Source organism: Trichomycterus rosablanca, chromosome 3 (genome assembly GCF_030014385.1).
Source record: "Trichomycterus rosablanca isolate fTriRos1 chromosome 3, fTriRos1.hap1, whole genome shotgun sequence".
Lineage (NCBI taxonomy): Eukaryota > Metazoa > Chordata > Actinopteri > Siluriformes > Trichomycteridae > Trichomycterus > Trichomycterus rosablanca.
The window spans coordinates 3,528,145-3,542,630 of record NC_085990.1 but is presented as its reverse complement, the minus strand read 5'-3'; the positions used below and the strand labels follow the sequence as shown (position 1 = coordinate 3,542,630).

Below are 14,486 nucleotides of genomic sequence, written 5' to 3'. Positions count from 1 at the left end.
AAAACAATATACATAATTAATATAGTTCTGTTTATTGCACAGCATCTGTGTTTACTTTTCACTGATGCATAAAAAGTAGATCTTTTGAAATACTGTGACTTTCTTTCTTCTAAAGTTTTACCACCTCAGTGAAACAGTCGTACGCTCAGCCGTTTGATCAGGTGTATGAGGAGCCCTGTTGGGAACCCTGGAACCACAACAAATGCACTCGACACCGGTGAGAAAAATCGTCCCTGAGACTATGCTATAACATGTACACTGAAAGGATACAGCCAAATATTATAAAACATTCACTGTATCCCACAGAATAATGGAAATGATATAATCATAATCATTGCTGGTTTCCAGGTAACATTTCTAATATTAGGAGTTTGTGCTATTAGACCAAGGCTCACTCACTCACTTTCTAGCTTTCAATGGGCGCAAGGCACACAGAAACACCCTGGACAGGGCGCCAGTCCATCACAGGGCAGACATTCCCATTTTAACACATACACACACACACACACACACACACACACACACACCCATTCACCTATAGGGCAATTCAGTGTCTCCAATTAACCTGACTGCATGTTTTTGGACTGTGGGAGGAAACCGGAGCTCCCAGAGGAAACCCACGCAGACACGGGGAGAACATGCAAACTCCGCACAGACAGGACCCGGACCGCCCTGCCTGGGGATCGAACCCAGGAAGATTCTTGCCGTGAGGCGACAGTGCTACCCAGTACTACTACAGTACTGGACTAATAACCGAAAGGTCACCGGTTCAACCCCTATAACTGACAGGTTCCCACTGTTGGACCCTTGAGCAAGGCCCTTAACCCTCAATTGCTTAGACAGTATACTGTCACAGTACTGTAAGTCGCTTTGGATAAAAGGGTCTGCTAAGTGCTGAAAATGTAAATGTACCCACTAAGCCACCGTGCCGCCCGGAAGACAGATTGACTATGCTAAATCTGGAGAAAATGCGTAAGTAGAACAAAACATCAAAATCATTTATTTCTGACATTCTTCATTAATAGAGTTTTAAAAAGTGCGGAAACTTTTTGAAGAACCCTCGTACATATAAGACAATTTTTTTCACAGAATACAAGAAGCTTTTGTACAGCTAGCACTCTGTCTTTTGTCAGATTAGTATTTTTCTAAAGAGTTAGATTTCTGAACTAGAATTGCAGATTCATCAGGCTATATTTTAGCTCTGATGGTTTTTGGATTGCAGAAGTTTCAGCTTGGAGTATAATGGTGCTCCTGAGTCCTCATTTAACTTCATCCAGCAGTCAGGCCGGCAGCTTACTGGAACGTGTCTAAATGAAATAAGTTACACATAACAGTAGCCTTATTGAATTTGATTTAGAGTAGAACTGCTCCCCGATGATGGAGGGCGGTGGGCGAGGGATATTTGTTCTACACAGATATCATGTGGTGTTTAGCTTAGAGCACAGATTGTCCTGTGGTAAATAGACAGGGTGTAATTACAACATTTTCTTCTCTCTATGCACTTTCTTTCCCCTTTCCCTGGTCTCTCTTTCTCTTCAGGATCGTATATAAAACCGCCTATCGCCAGTCGGTGAAGCTCGATTATCGCAGGAGGTTTCAGTGCTGCCCGGGGTTCTACGAGAGCCGAAACAAATGCGTTCGTAAGTAATAAATCAGGCTTTGAAGATTTCCCCTCCACAAATCAAAAGGAGACATCAATCTGGTTAGAAGCTTTAATGTATTATTGCTGTCTGTTTTTCCAACTTGTCTGCACGTGTACCAGCTCGCTGCACCAGAGAGTGTGTACATGGGCGGTGTGTTGCTCCTGATCGCTGTCAGTGTGAAGGCGGCTGGCGAGGAGACGACTGTTCCAGCTGTAAGTTCCAGGCCGAGCTCTGTGTTCTGTTTATTTTTTGTTCTTGTTTCACACTTTGTTTTGTGACCTTTTGAAGAAATGCTGACATTGCAGCTGGACTCATGGTCTCCAACACTGAGGAAGAAGCTGGACTTCTTTCCAAGCCCTGAATCATTCAGTTTTGCTCAGTCAGTCGAATTTAAAACTATAAAAAGCACTGTATGGAACACTGTTAACAGTAACCGGAAAGCATACAGTACGACAATCACCATCCTGGCAATCGAAACACCTAGTAAAAACATTACCCTGTTCTTTAATGGTCAGGACCCCCACAGGACCACCACAGAGCAGGTATTATTTAGGTGGTGGATCATTCTCAGCACTGCAGTGACACTGACATGGTGGTGGTGTGTTAGTGTGTGTTGTGCTGGTATGAGTGGATCAGACACAGCAGCACTGCTGGAGTTTTTAAATACAGTGTCCACTCACTGTCCACTCTATTAGACACTCCTACCCAGTTGGTCCACCTTGTAGATGTAAAGTCAGAGACGATCGCTCATCTATTGCTGCTGTTTGAGTCGGTCATCTTGTAGACCTTCATCATTGGTCACAGGACGCTGCCCATGGGGCGCTGTTGGCTGGATATTTTTGGTTGGTGGACTATTCTCGGCCCAGCAGTGACAGTGAGGTGTTTAAAAACTCCAGCAGCGCTGCTGTGTCTGATCCACTCATACACGCCACCACCATGTCAGTGTCTCTGTGGTGGTCCTGGAAGAGTCCTGACCATTGGGAGAGTCCTGACCATTGAAGAACAGCATGAAAGGGGGCTAACAAAGCATGCAGAGAAACAGATGGACTACAGTCAGTAATTGTAGAACTACAAAGTGCTTCTATATGGTTATATGGTGTATTCTATGGCACGCATTCAGCATATAAAGCAGCAGTGCAGACTCACCTTTGTAACTACTTTAGCTTCAAAACCAACGAGAAATGCCTCGGCTGATCCACTGCATTTAGGTTAAGTGAAAAATGATGTAGGCTTCTGACTGGAAATCATGCTACTTATTCTGATGTCTGAGTGAAGAATGCCACAGGCTCGAAGAATTTAAACCAACTGGAACTGATAATTAGGTTTATGCGGGTCATGCATTTTTTATGTAACGCTGATCCAACATTTAGGCTCAGATGTCTCTGGATCCACCGTGCAGTCATCTCAGGACCATCAGACTGGACTGGGTGGTGGAGTGCTGAGCATTGTGAGGGGATTACAAACAGCTGAAATGGAAACACATGTCTCTCGCAACGGGTACAAATCTCGCAGTCTGATTGGCCGATCAGAGAGGTGCCCTGTTGCACAGTTGGTTGCCCTGCAGAGCCCCCTTGTTACAGTGCCCGGGCAGAATGAGATCTGACACTTCCTGAATGCCTTTGTGTTGAGAGAGTCTTGAGAAAGAGAAGTTAGGATGTTAAACACAGCTTTCTCTCCTCAGTCCTTACTTACAAACGAAGTACAGTTCTGCACTTCCAGATTCAGCCGATTACCTCAAGTTTTGGCAGCTTTTATTCAAACAAAACTATATTCCAAAATGTGATGTGATGGGAGTGCAAAAGAAAGAGCGCAGTTTAATGCCACATAGCAGCAAACCAAACATGAAACGCAGCCAAGCTGTTACTCCACACAGCTGTGCATTTCATCAAAATGTACTATTGCTGTAAAAATATACCACGCAACAGATGTATAGTATAGTCTATGATGTATACGTTTACTTTGTTATTACAGTATAGGAAGAAAAAGCTCTTGTCCACAAAGCTCTTGTGTATTTTCATAACTGACTCATAAGAGCTTGATTGAATCTTTATTTGGGTAAGAGGGTTATACAGTTCAGCCCTCCACCACCACGCTCGATTCTCTGCCGGGGGAACAAAGTTTTCCCACATCCGCAACATGTAAACAATTTATTTAAAAGGTTTTAATTGTGACTTCTCAAGAGGCTTAGGGTCAAGTGGAAAGTCCTGTTTAAAATCCACTTCCAAATATCGAACACACAGATTTTGTTTTACAAGCCGACTGTCTTCACTTACCCTTGTAAAAGTATCATTTATGTTTTTTTATATTGTAGAGGACATTTAAGGCAAAAAAGCCCAAACAGAGGATGTAGGGCGCATATACAGTGTATCACAAAAGTGAGTACACCCCTCACATTTCTGCAAATATTTCATTATATCTTTTCATGGGACAACACTATAGACATGAAACTTGGATATAACTTAGAGTAGTCAGTGTACAGCTTGTATAGCAGTGTAGATTTACTGTCTTCTGAAAATAACTCAACACACAGCCATTAATGTCTAAATAGCTGGCAACATAAGTGAGTACACCCCACAGTGAACATGTCCAAATTGTGCCCAAATGTGTCGTTGTCCCTCCCTGGTGTCATGTGTCAAGGTCCCAGGTGTAAATGGGGAGCAGGGCTGTTAAATTTGGTGTTTTGGGTACAATTCTCTCATACTTGCCACTGGATATTCAACATGGCACCTCATGGCAAAGAACTCTCTGAGGATGTGAGAAATAGAATTGTTGCTCTCCACAAAGATGGCCTGGGCTATAAGAAGATTGCTAACACCCTGAAACTGAGCTACAGCATGGTGGCCAAGGTCATACAGCGGTTTTCCAGGACAGGTTCCACTCGGAACAGGCTTCGCCAGGGTCGACCAAAGAAGTTGAGTCCACGTGTTCGGCGTCATATCCAGAGGTTGGCTTTAAAAAATAGACACATGAGTGCTGCCAGCATTGCTGCAGAGGTTGAAGACGTGGGAGGTCAGCCTGTCAGTGCTCAGACCATACGCCGCACACTGCATCAACTCGGTCTGCATGGTCGTCATCCCAGAAGGAAGCTGACGCACAAGAAAGCCAGCAAACAGTTTGCTGAAGACAAGCAGTCCAAGAACATGGATTACTGGAATGCCCTGTGGTCTGACGAGACCAAGATAAACTTGTTTGGCTCAGATGGTGTCCAGCATGTGTGGCGGCGTCCTGGTGAGAAGTACCAAGACAACTGTATCTTGCCTACAGTCAAGCATGGTGGTGGTAGCATCATGGTCTTGGGCTGCATGAGTGTTGCTGGCACTGGGGAGCTGCAGTTCATTGAGGGAAACATGAATTCCAACATGTACTGTGACATTCTGAAACAGAGCATGATCCCCTCCCTTCGAAAACTGGCTCATGGCAGTTTTCCAACAGGATAACGACCCCAAACACAACCTCCAAGATGACAACTGCCTTGCTGAGGAAGCTGAAGGTAAAGGTGATGGACTAAACCCAATTGAGCACCTGTGGCGCATCCTCAAGTGGAAGGTGGAGGAGTTCAAGGTGTCTAACATCCACCAACTCCGTGATGTCATCATGGAGGAGTGGAAGAGGATTCCAGTAGCAACCTGTGCAGCTCTGGTGAATTCCATGCCCAGGAGGGTTAAGGCAGTGCTGGATAATAATGGTGGTCACACAAAATATTGACACTTTGGGCACAATTTGGACATGTTCACTGTGGGGTGTACTCACTTATGTTGCCAGCCATTTAGACATTAATGGCTGTGTGTTGAGTTATTTTCAGAAGACAGTAAATCTACACTGCTATACAAGCTGTACACTGACTACTCTAACTTATATCCAAGTTTTATTTCTATAGTGTTGTCCCATGAAAAGATATAATAAAATATTTGCAGAAATGTGAGGGGTGTACTCACTTTTGTGATACACTGTACATGAGAAACGGCAAAACCGTTTTTGCGTCGGCTGGGACGTTGTTTCCTATGGAGTGTAGCGGTTGTCGCTCAGCTTGCTGGGGCGTCAGGGGCGTTACTACTGGGTGGTCGGGGGGGCAGGTGCACTGGTTCCATGGGGGGAAGGGGGCGGCTCCATGACATGAACTCAACCCCCCACCACACTGCCCGCCCATTGGCTGCACTCGCCAGTAATCAGCGCATATATATATATACAGTGTATCACAAAAGTGAGTACACCCCTCACATTTCTGCAGATATTTAAGTATATCTTTTCATGGGACAACACTGACAAAATGACACTTTGACACAATGAAAAGTAGTCTGTGTGCAGCTTATATAACAGTGTAAATTTATTCTTCCCTCAAAATAACTCAATATACAGTCATTAATGTCTAAACCACCGGCAACAAAAGTGAGTACACCCCTTAGTGAAAGTTCCTGAAGTGTCAATATTTTGTGTGGCCATCATTATTTCCCAGAACTGCCTTAACTCTCCTGGGCATGGAGTTTACCAGAGCTTCACAGGTTGCCACTGGAATGCTTTTCCACTCCTCCATGACGACATCACGGAGCTGGCGGATATTCGAGACTTTGCGCTCCTCCACCTTCCGCTTGAGGATGCCCCAAAGATGTTCTATTGGGTTTAGGTCTGGAGACATGCTTGGCCAGTCCATCACCTTTACCCTCAGCCTCTTCAATAAAGCAGTGGTCGTCTTAGAGGTGTGTTTGGGGTCATTATCATGCTGGAACACTGCCCTGCGACCCAGTTTCCGGAGGGAGGGGATCATGCTCTGCTTCAGTATTTCACAGTACATATTGGAGTTCATGTGTCCCTCAATGAAATGTAACTCCCCAACACCTGCTGCACTCATGCAGCCCCAGACCATGGCATTCCCACCACCATGCTTGACTGTAGGCATGACACACTTATCTTTGTACTCCTCACCTGATTGCCGCCACACATGCTTGAGACCATCTGAACCAAACAAATTAATCTTGGTCTCATCAGACCATAGGACATGGTTCCAGTAATCCATGTCCTTTGTTGACATGTCTTCAGCAAACTGTTTGCGGGCTTTCTTGTGTAGAGACTTCAGAAGAGGCTTCCTTCTGGGGTGACAGCCATGCAGACCAATTTGATGTAGTGTGCGGCGTATGGTCTGAGCACTGACAGGCTGACCCCCCACCTTTTCAATCTCTGCAGCAATGCTGACAGCACTCCTGCGCCTATCTTTCAAAGACAGCAGTTGGATGTGACGCTGAGCACGTGCACTCAGCTTCTTTGGACGACCAACGTGAGGTCTGTTCTGAGTGGACCCTGCTCTTTTAAAACGCTGGATGATCTTGGCCACTGTGCTGCAGCTTAGTTTCAGGGTGTTGGCCATCTTCATGTAGCGCAACAATTCGTCTTTTAAGATCCTCAGAGAGTTCTTTGCCATGAGGTGCCATGTTGGAACTTTCAGTGACGAGTATGAGAGAGTGTGAGAGCTGTACTACTAAATTGAACACACCTGCTCCCTATGCACACCTGAGACCTAGTAACACTAACAAATCACATGACATTTTGGAGGGAAAATGACAAGCAGTGCTCAATTTGGACATTTAGGGGTGTAGTCTCTTAGGGGTGTACTCACTTTTGTTGCCGGTGGTTTAGACATTAATGGCTGTATATTGAGTTATTTTGAGGGAAGAATAAATTTACACTGTTATATAAGCTGCACACAGACTACTTTTCATTGTGTCAAAGTGTCATTTTGTCAGTGTTGTCCCATGAAAAGATATACTTAAATATCTGCAGAAATGTGAGGGGTGTACTCACTTTTGTGATACACTGTATATACAGTGGAACCTTGACTTACGAGTTTAATTCTGTGACCAAGCTCATAACTCAATTTGCTCGTATATCAAATCAAATTTTCACATTAAAATGAATTGAAACGCTATTAATCCGTTCCAGCCTCCCAAAAACCACACCGATTTTTTTGTTACGTGTTTTTAAATAAGAAAAATGTACTTTATAAATAACAAATAATGTATAAAAAAAATAATAATACATAATAAAAGAGAATGTAAAGAAATAAACTGGTTTTTCTAAGTGTATTTACCTTAAAAATCAGACGAAGACGAGGTGGAGATTGGCGGAGGAAGTTGGGGGAGTGTTTCATTTCGTGCTCTATCACTTAACTTACTTGCTACACACTTAATGCTACAATATATTGCTAAATTTAACTTACACACTATGTTACACTTTATCGCTTAACATAATTGCGACTTTTTTAAAAAAATAATTTTTTTTTTACTTCACTTAATCTTATTCTTCACTGACTTTTGGCTTTTTCGTCACATTTTCCTCTCTTTCACTTGCTTGTATGGCAAAATAACCAGGTCAACTGAACTCAGCTGAGCTCGTAACTCAGATCTCGGCTCGTATCACAAAGCAAAAAATCGACCAAGTGACAGCTCGTATCTCGGAAAATTCGTAAGTCGGGTCACTCGTAAGTCAAGGTTCCACTGTATATGAAATTTGTTGAGGGGGCCCAATTTTTTTTTGCACTGGGACCCTACTTACACCACTGCGCGGCGTTCAAAGTTCACCGGATTGAACTTTGACCCAGTTTGCCACTGACCTTTTCAAAGCTCCTCCAATGAGACGAACTGTTTGATTTGACGCGGTAAAAGTGCGTACAAACAACACTTAACGTACTAAAACAACAAGCGAGCAGTTGTAGCCTAGCGGTTAAGGGACTGGACTAGTAATCAAAAGGTTGCTGGTTCAGACCCCACCACTGTCAGGTTGCTGCTGTTGGGCCCTTGAGCAAGGCCCTTAACTCTCAATTGCTCAGACAGTATACTGTCACAGTACTGTAAGTCGCTTTGGATAAGGACGTCTGCTAAATGCAGAAAATGTCAATGTAAGTGAGGAATTTTATTAGTGGAGGAACTTATAAGCAGTAATAATGAAGAGAAGTTTAGTGCTCCTGTCTCCTTCTTTTAATACATTAAACCACGTTAAGCTTTATTTTTAACGATAAGCGTTTTAGACTCTGGGAGAAGCTGATTCTGATTCTCACAATTTCTCAGAACCTCGAGCTGTAACACAAGTTTAAAAGTGAAACAGGGAGGAAAATCCAGATAAACTCAGATAAATGTGGAGCTTTCAGACTGAATTTGACGGTTATTTCACACAAACACAGATTCGTCTCATAGTCGCACTTTGCGCAGACTGCACCGATATCCGAGCCCTTGGATATGGCTTGGTGTTGCGACGGCCAAATGAGGTTAAGGATTCGGACAAGGCGGTGCCTCATAAAATCTTCCAACCGTTGACCTTAAGTTACTGACCTTTTTTACTCCCAGGTATCTGTTTCTGGGAACAAACCAACCCAGGGTTGCACCGGTATTGCTGCAGAGAGTCAGCTGCTGAGATTTAGCATCCCCAGTTTGACATTTTGAGGTGGATAAATTCAGTCGTAGCCATGTTCTTAAGGCGTGTTCACATACATCTGCAAAGCCGTACTGTTTGTTTTCGCGTACATATATGCTGAACACATTTCAAGTTTATTCATACGTACACTATCCAGCATTACATGGCTTAAAGTATGTGACCTGACTATATACTTTTTATATACGCCATCAAGACTCTTCATGACCTTACTGACTACAGATTGATGGAAATCTAAGCCCTGTGTGACTGCTGCTTAGACTTCACTTTAAGCATCAGTTTAGTTCCGCAGTAAAGTTTCCCATCAGAAGCTCATTCATCTTTTAACATCCATGCATATCAGCTTGACAACCTTGAATCGAAGATGTAACGGGATATCTCTGAGCTGAAGGATGAGGACCTGCCCGAGGCCAGTGTTGGTGGTATAGACAGAGGACTGCTGTCTGCTGCAGATCTTACTGCTGGTCAAATCTGCAAGATTTACACAGCGGTTTACCCGGTTGCACATGAGAGACTCAGTAGAACAAATTGCACAAGCAGCAGATTTACTTGAATTGATGTTCATCAGCTGCATTATTACTGGTGATTAATAGTGCACTGTCAGAGTGATTCATTAGTGATTCACTCCCAGTGAATCAGTTGAAACCCCGCGGTTAAGGTACTGCCAGGTTGCCACTGTTGGGCCCTTGAGTAAGGCCCGTAACCCTCAATTGCTTAGACAGTATACTGTCACACTACAGTAAGTCTCTTTAGAAAACAACGTCTGCTAAATGCAGAGACAGACAGACAGAAAGACAGTCGACATCTCAAACTCAAGAGCAGGCTATACGGACTATGATTGGCTCGTCCGAGGGTGGGAGTGCCGGTGGGGATTTCTCATCACTGCTGCAATTACATTCTCTGCTTGGCTGATCGATGGTGATAAAGGATAGCATGATGCAAGAGTATTGTGTGATTTTTTTCATGTGAACCCGTCTTGTGCAGGTGAAAAGAAGCGGTCAAGTACTGCACACTTGTCTGGGGTGTGTGTGTTAGTTACAATCTTCCTTGGCCTGGAGTGGAGGTCTGCAGCAGCAGAGGAAGTGAAATGTGATTAAGTAATAGGAAACGACTGGATTGTAAGGAAAGGGGAAAATGCTTAGCACTGTCGCCTCACAGCAAGAAGGTCCTGGGTTCGATCCCCAGGCGGGGCGGTCCGTGTCCTTTCTGTGCGTGGTTTGCATGTTCTCCCTGTGTCTGCGTGGGTTTCCTCGAGGAGCTCCGGTTTCCTCCCACAGTCCAAAAGCATGCAGTCAGGTTAATTAGAGACACTGAATTGCCCTATAGGTGAATGGGCGTGTGTCTGCCCTGCAATGGACTGGCACCCCTTCCAGGGTGCTACTGTGTGCCTTGCGCCCATTGAAAAGCTGGGATAGGCTCCAGCACCCCCCGCGACCCTAGTTGGATAAGCGGTTAAGAAAGTGAGTGACTCATTACAGAGCCGACAATGCACGGAACAATCGCTCATCGTCTTCTCCAGCCTGTAGGCTTCAGTATGGAGCTCCAAGAACGCTGTCATATTGATTGTTGTGATAACCATCACAAGCACAAAACATTCCTTACAACAGCAAAGTAAATTATAAAGAAATTATATGAGGGTTGAGTGCATAGCCACTGATGCAGCGCTGCTTTCACATCATCATCATATGAAAATCTTCTCCCCCTTAAAGCTTCTTTGAGCGTCCAAAAGGGTGGAAATCAGATGGAGCTAAATCCATACTATAAGCTCTCTCGGTCTCTCGGACACAACTGATTACTCCTTCTACTACACCCTCACCGCTTATAACCAAAATAATAATAAAAGTGCTCATTTTTTTTGACAATCCCTCGTATATAGTGGGTATATAATGGCTTTAAAATATCAGGATTTAAAACTGTGTTTACATCACATTAAATGTTTCCTAAACTAACAAGACACCCACCAAACAATCAGGTGCTTATATTTTTTCTGTCCACAGTATAAACTAAATGAATGTATTTTATATGTGTTGTAGCTTGTAATGCACTGCACTGGGGGCCGGACTGCAAAAAACAATGCGAGTGTCAAAACAAAGGCCAGTGTGATGTCCTTACCGGCTCCTGTATCTGCCCACCAGGCTACACAGGCACCCACTGCCAGGTAGGTCATCATAGTCCTTTACACTGTAGAGTTTTATTACTGGATTATAATGAGTTATTATTTGAATGCCTTTTGAATCTATGATGAATTTATCGTCTCTAGGACTCGTGTCCGAAGGAATATTTTGGGCAGGACTGTATGCAGCAGTGTCGGTGTGGAACAGGTGGCTCCTGTGATAAAGAAACAGGGGAGTGTGTGTGTAGAGAAGGATTTACTGGGACGCTGTGAGTAAATGTAGCCACATGTTTATTTTTTTATTGGTAATTTTGCAGTAAATAATACAAAGTTTGAGAAAAATATCAGACACAACGCAGCTGAGATTCCGGGTTTCCGATTTTGAATCTCAGCTGTGATGTTGACCTGACCGGGCGTCCAACAGACACAATTGCTGTGTCTGAGGAAGGGTTATTGGCAGGGTTTATCAGTGCCTGCACGAGGGATGAGAAACACAGAAGGGTAGAGCGTCTCTCCATGCACTGTACGTCTCTCAGTGAAAAGAAGTGGCTGGCACCTGCATCCTTGCTGTGCTTGTAATAGTTCCGAATGACGAACGTAAGTGTACATCATTTATGATTCATATCTTTCTGCTCCTCAGATGTGAGACACCCTGCATAAGGGTCGGTCGGTGCCAAGCTCGCTGCTCGTGCCAGAACGGAGGAATCTGCAAGGGCAAAGGAGTTTGTGTGTGCCCGCCTGGATGGACTGTGAGAAATTTAACACGATTTACAAGATTTTATTCAAGGTGTAGTGAAGTTCTAGATGTTTCTCAGCCGTCTCTGTCTGCTCCAGGGTCCAGTTTGTACGGAGCGCTGTGCTAAGGGACGATACGGTATGAACTGTTCCAGCGAGTGTTTGTGCCATAACGGTGGCCATTGTGAGCCAGAGACGGGCCAGTGTGTGTGTGCTCCTGGTTTCACTGGCGAGAGGTGGGTTTATTATAAAAATGTTCCTAAACAATAAGCAAATATCTTTAGCTAGTAAAAATATACAGAAATATTGTAAACTACACTTCAGGGTTCCATGTCTAATGCATGCATTTTATTTGACATGTGATCGGTCCTGACAGGTGTAATGAGGAGTGTCCAGTGGGCAGCTACGGTCAGGACTGTAAGGGTGTCTGTGATTGCACCAACGGGGCTCGTTGCTATCACATTGACGGTGGCTGCTTGTGTGAACCGGGCTTCAGGGGGCCACAGTGTTCTCACCGGATGTGCGCTGACGGAACTTTCGGCATGCACTGCGAACAGAAATGCCTTTGCAACCCCGCACACACTCTAAGGTAAGTTATAGTGTACTTAAGCAAACACTATGTACACGGTGTAAACATCATCATAACAATGCACACGAATTACATTAATGCTATATTTTTTTGTTTTAAATAGCAAACATATCTTGTTGTTACCTGCTGAGACATTTACACTTCTGGCATTTTGCAGACACCTATATCCAAAATGAGAGCATGAGAGCAGGTGTTATTTAGGTGGTGGATCATTCTCAGCACTGCAGTGACACTGACATGGTGGTGGTGTGTTAGTGTGTGTTGTGCTGGTATGAGTGGATCAGACACAGCAGCGCTGCTGGAGTTTTTAAATACCGTGTCCACTCACTGTCCACTGTATTAGACACTCCTACGTAGATGTAAAGTCAGAGACGATCGCTCATCTATTGCTGCTGTTTGAGTCGGTCATCTTCTAGACCTTCATCAGTGGTCACAGGATACTGCCCACGGGGCGCTGTTGGCTGGATGTTTTTGGTTGGTGGACTATTCTCAGTCCAGCAGTGACGGTGAGGTGTTTAAAAACTCCAGCAGCGCTGCTGTGTCTGATCCACTCATACCAGCACAACACACACTAACACACCACCACCATGTCAGTGTCACTGCAGTGCTGAGAATGATCCACCACCTAAATAATACCTGCTCTGTGGTGGTCCTGTGGGGGTCCTGACCATTAAAGAGAAGTATGAACGGGGGCTAACAAAGCATGCAGAGAAACAGATGGACTACAGTCAGTAATTGTAGAACTACAAAGTGCTTCTATATGGTAAGTGGAGCTGATAAAATGGACAGTGAGTGTAGTAACAAGGAGGTGTAAACAATGCACTCTTGCCAGGCTGTCCACATGATCTTGGGGAAAACAGTCGTATCGTTGGACTGGTCAACACTTTTCCATTCCTCTGTTGTCCATTTCCAAAGACTGTGTGACCACAGTAGGCCCTATTGGTGGTATAGCCTTACTGTGGTTGTGGATTGTCCTTCCTTGGAGCACTGTCCATCACTGCCTGTAATCGCGCGACCCTTGCTGTGTAAGAGAAACCTCGACCCAATTGCCTGACCATAAGTGTTTGGCCATTATTAAAGTCACTCATGTCTTTATGCAGAACATATCAGCTGCATTCAACATCTGCACCATGAGTTAGGGACAGCAGTAGCCTAGTGGTTAAGATACTGGACTAGTAAGTAGAAGGTTGCAGGTTCAAGCCTCACTACTGCCAGGTTGCCACTGTTGGGCCCCTGAGCAAGGCCCTTAAGCCTCAATTGCTCAAACTGTATACAGAATTGTATGTCGCTTTGGATAAAAGTGTCAGCTAAATGCTGAAAATGTAAATGTACTGAGTAACTACCATCAGCCCAATATTTAATATATACTAATGATTTTAATTGTACGACTGCTGTATTGGACCTTTTTATGTTTATTTGATTATTTTATACTTGTTTATGTCTTATTTAATCTAGTTTATTTCTATTCTAAATTCATAACTTCTGTCTCATGTTTAAAACCACTTCTGGTGGGTTGATTGATGAATAAACAAACACAAAAATGTGTGTGTGTGTGTGTGTTTGTGTGTGCTTAGTTGTCACCCATTGAAAGGAGAGTGCATGTGCCAGCCTGGGTGGGCAGGACTCATCTGCAACGAGACCTGCGCTCATGGTTATTATGGAAATGGCTGTCTGGAACCCTGTCTGTGTGTGAACGGTGGGGTGTGTGATACTGGGACTGGGGTGTGTCACTGCCCCCCTGGATACACTGTAAGTGACAAACACGCCGATCAAAAATTACACTTTAATAATACATTCATTAAAACTGATGCTTTATTTATGTGGTTATTTAAAATGTAATTAAAATGTAACTGGAGCACCTTTACTTTTTTATAGTTTGTATTAATATCACTTATATTTTAAAATTTTATTAAAGTTGAAGGTTAAACAATTCTATACACTTATAAGAGACATGCATGTCATTACATTTCTTTACCTTGTTGAGCTGATA

General features: G+C 43.9%; 1 protein-coding gene across 1 annotated transcript in view; it reads left to right on the top strand.

Moving 5' to 3' along the window:
- pear1 (platelet endothelial aggregation receptor 1) overlaps nucleotides 1–14,486 on the top strand; it is a 79,753-nt gene that overhangs the window by 45,362 nt on the left and 19,905 nt on the right. The window contains exons 3-11 of the mRNA XM_062991708.1: nucleotides 116–217; nucleotides 1,540–1,640; nucleotides 1,763–1,855; nucleotides 11,093–11,217; nucleotides 11,320–11,441; nucleotides 11,813–11,921; nucleotides 12,007–12,143; nucleotides 12,284–12,496; nucleotides 14,071–14,245. Coding sequence (XP_062847778.1) covers nucleotides 116–217; nucleotides 1,540–1,640; nucleotides 1,763–1,855; nucleotides 11,093–11,217; nucleotides 11,320–11,441; nucleotides 11,813–11,921; nucleotides 12,007–12,143; nucleotides 12,284–12,496; nucleotides 14,071–14,245 — 1,177 coding nt within the window. The remainder of the gene's footprint in view (nucleotides 1–115; nucleotides 218–1,539; nucleotides 1,641–1,762; nucleotides 1,856–11,092; nucleotides 11,218–11,319; nucleotides 11,442–11,812; nucleotides 11,922–12,006; nucleotides 12,144–12,283; nucleotides 12,497–14,070; nucleotides 14,246–14,486) is intronic.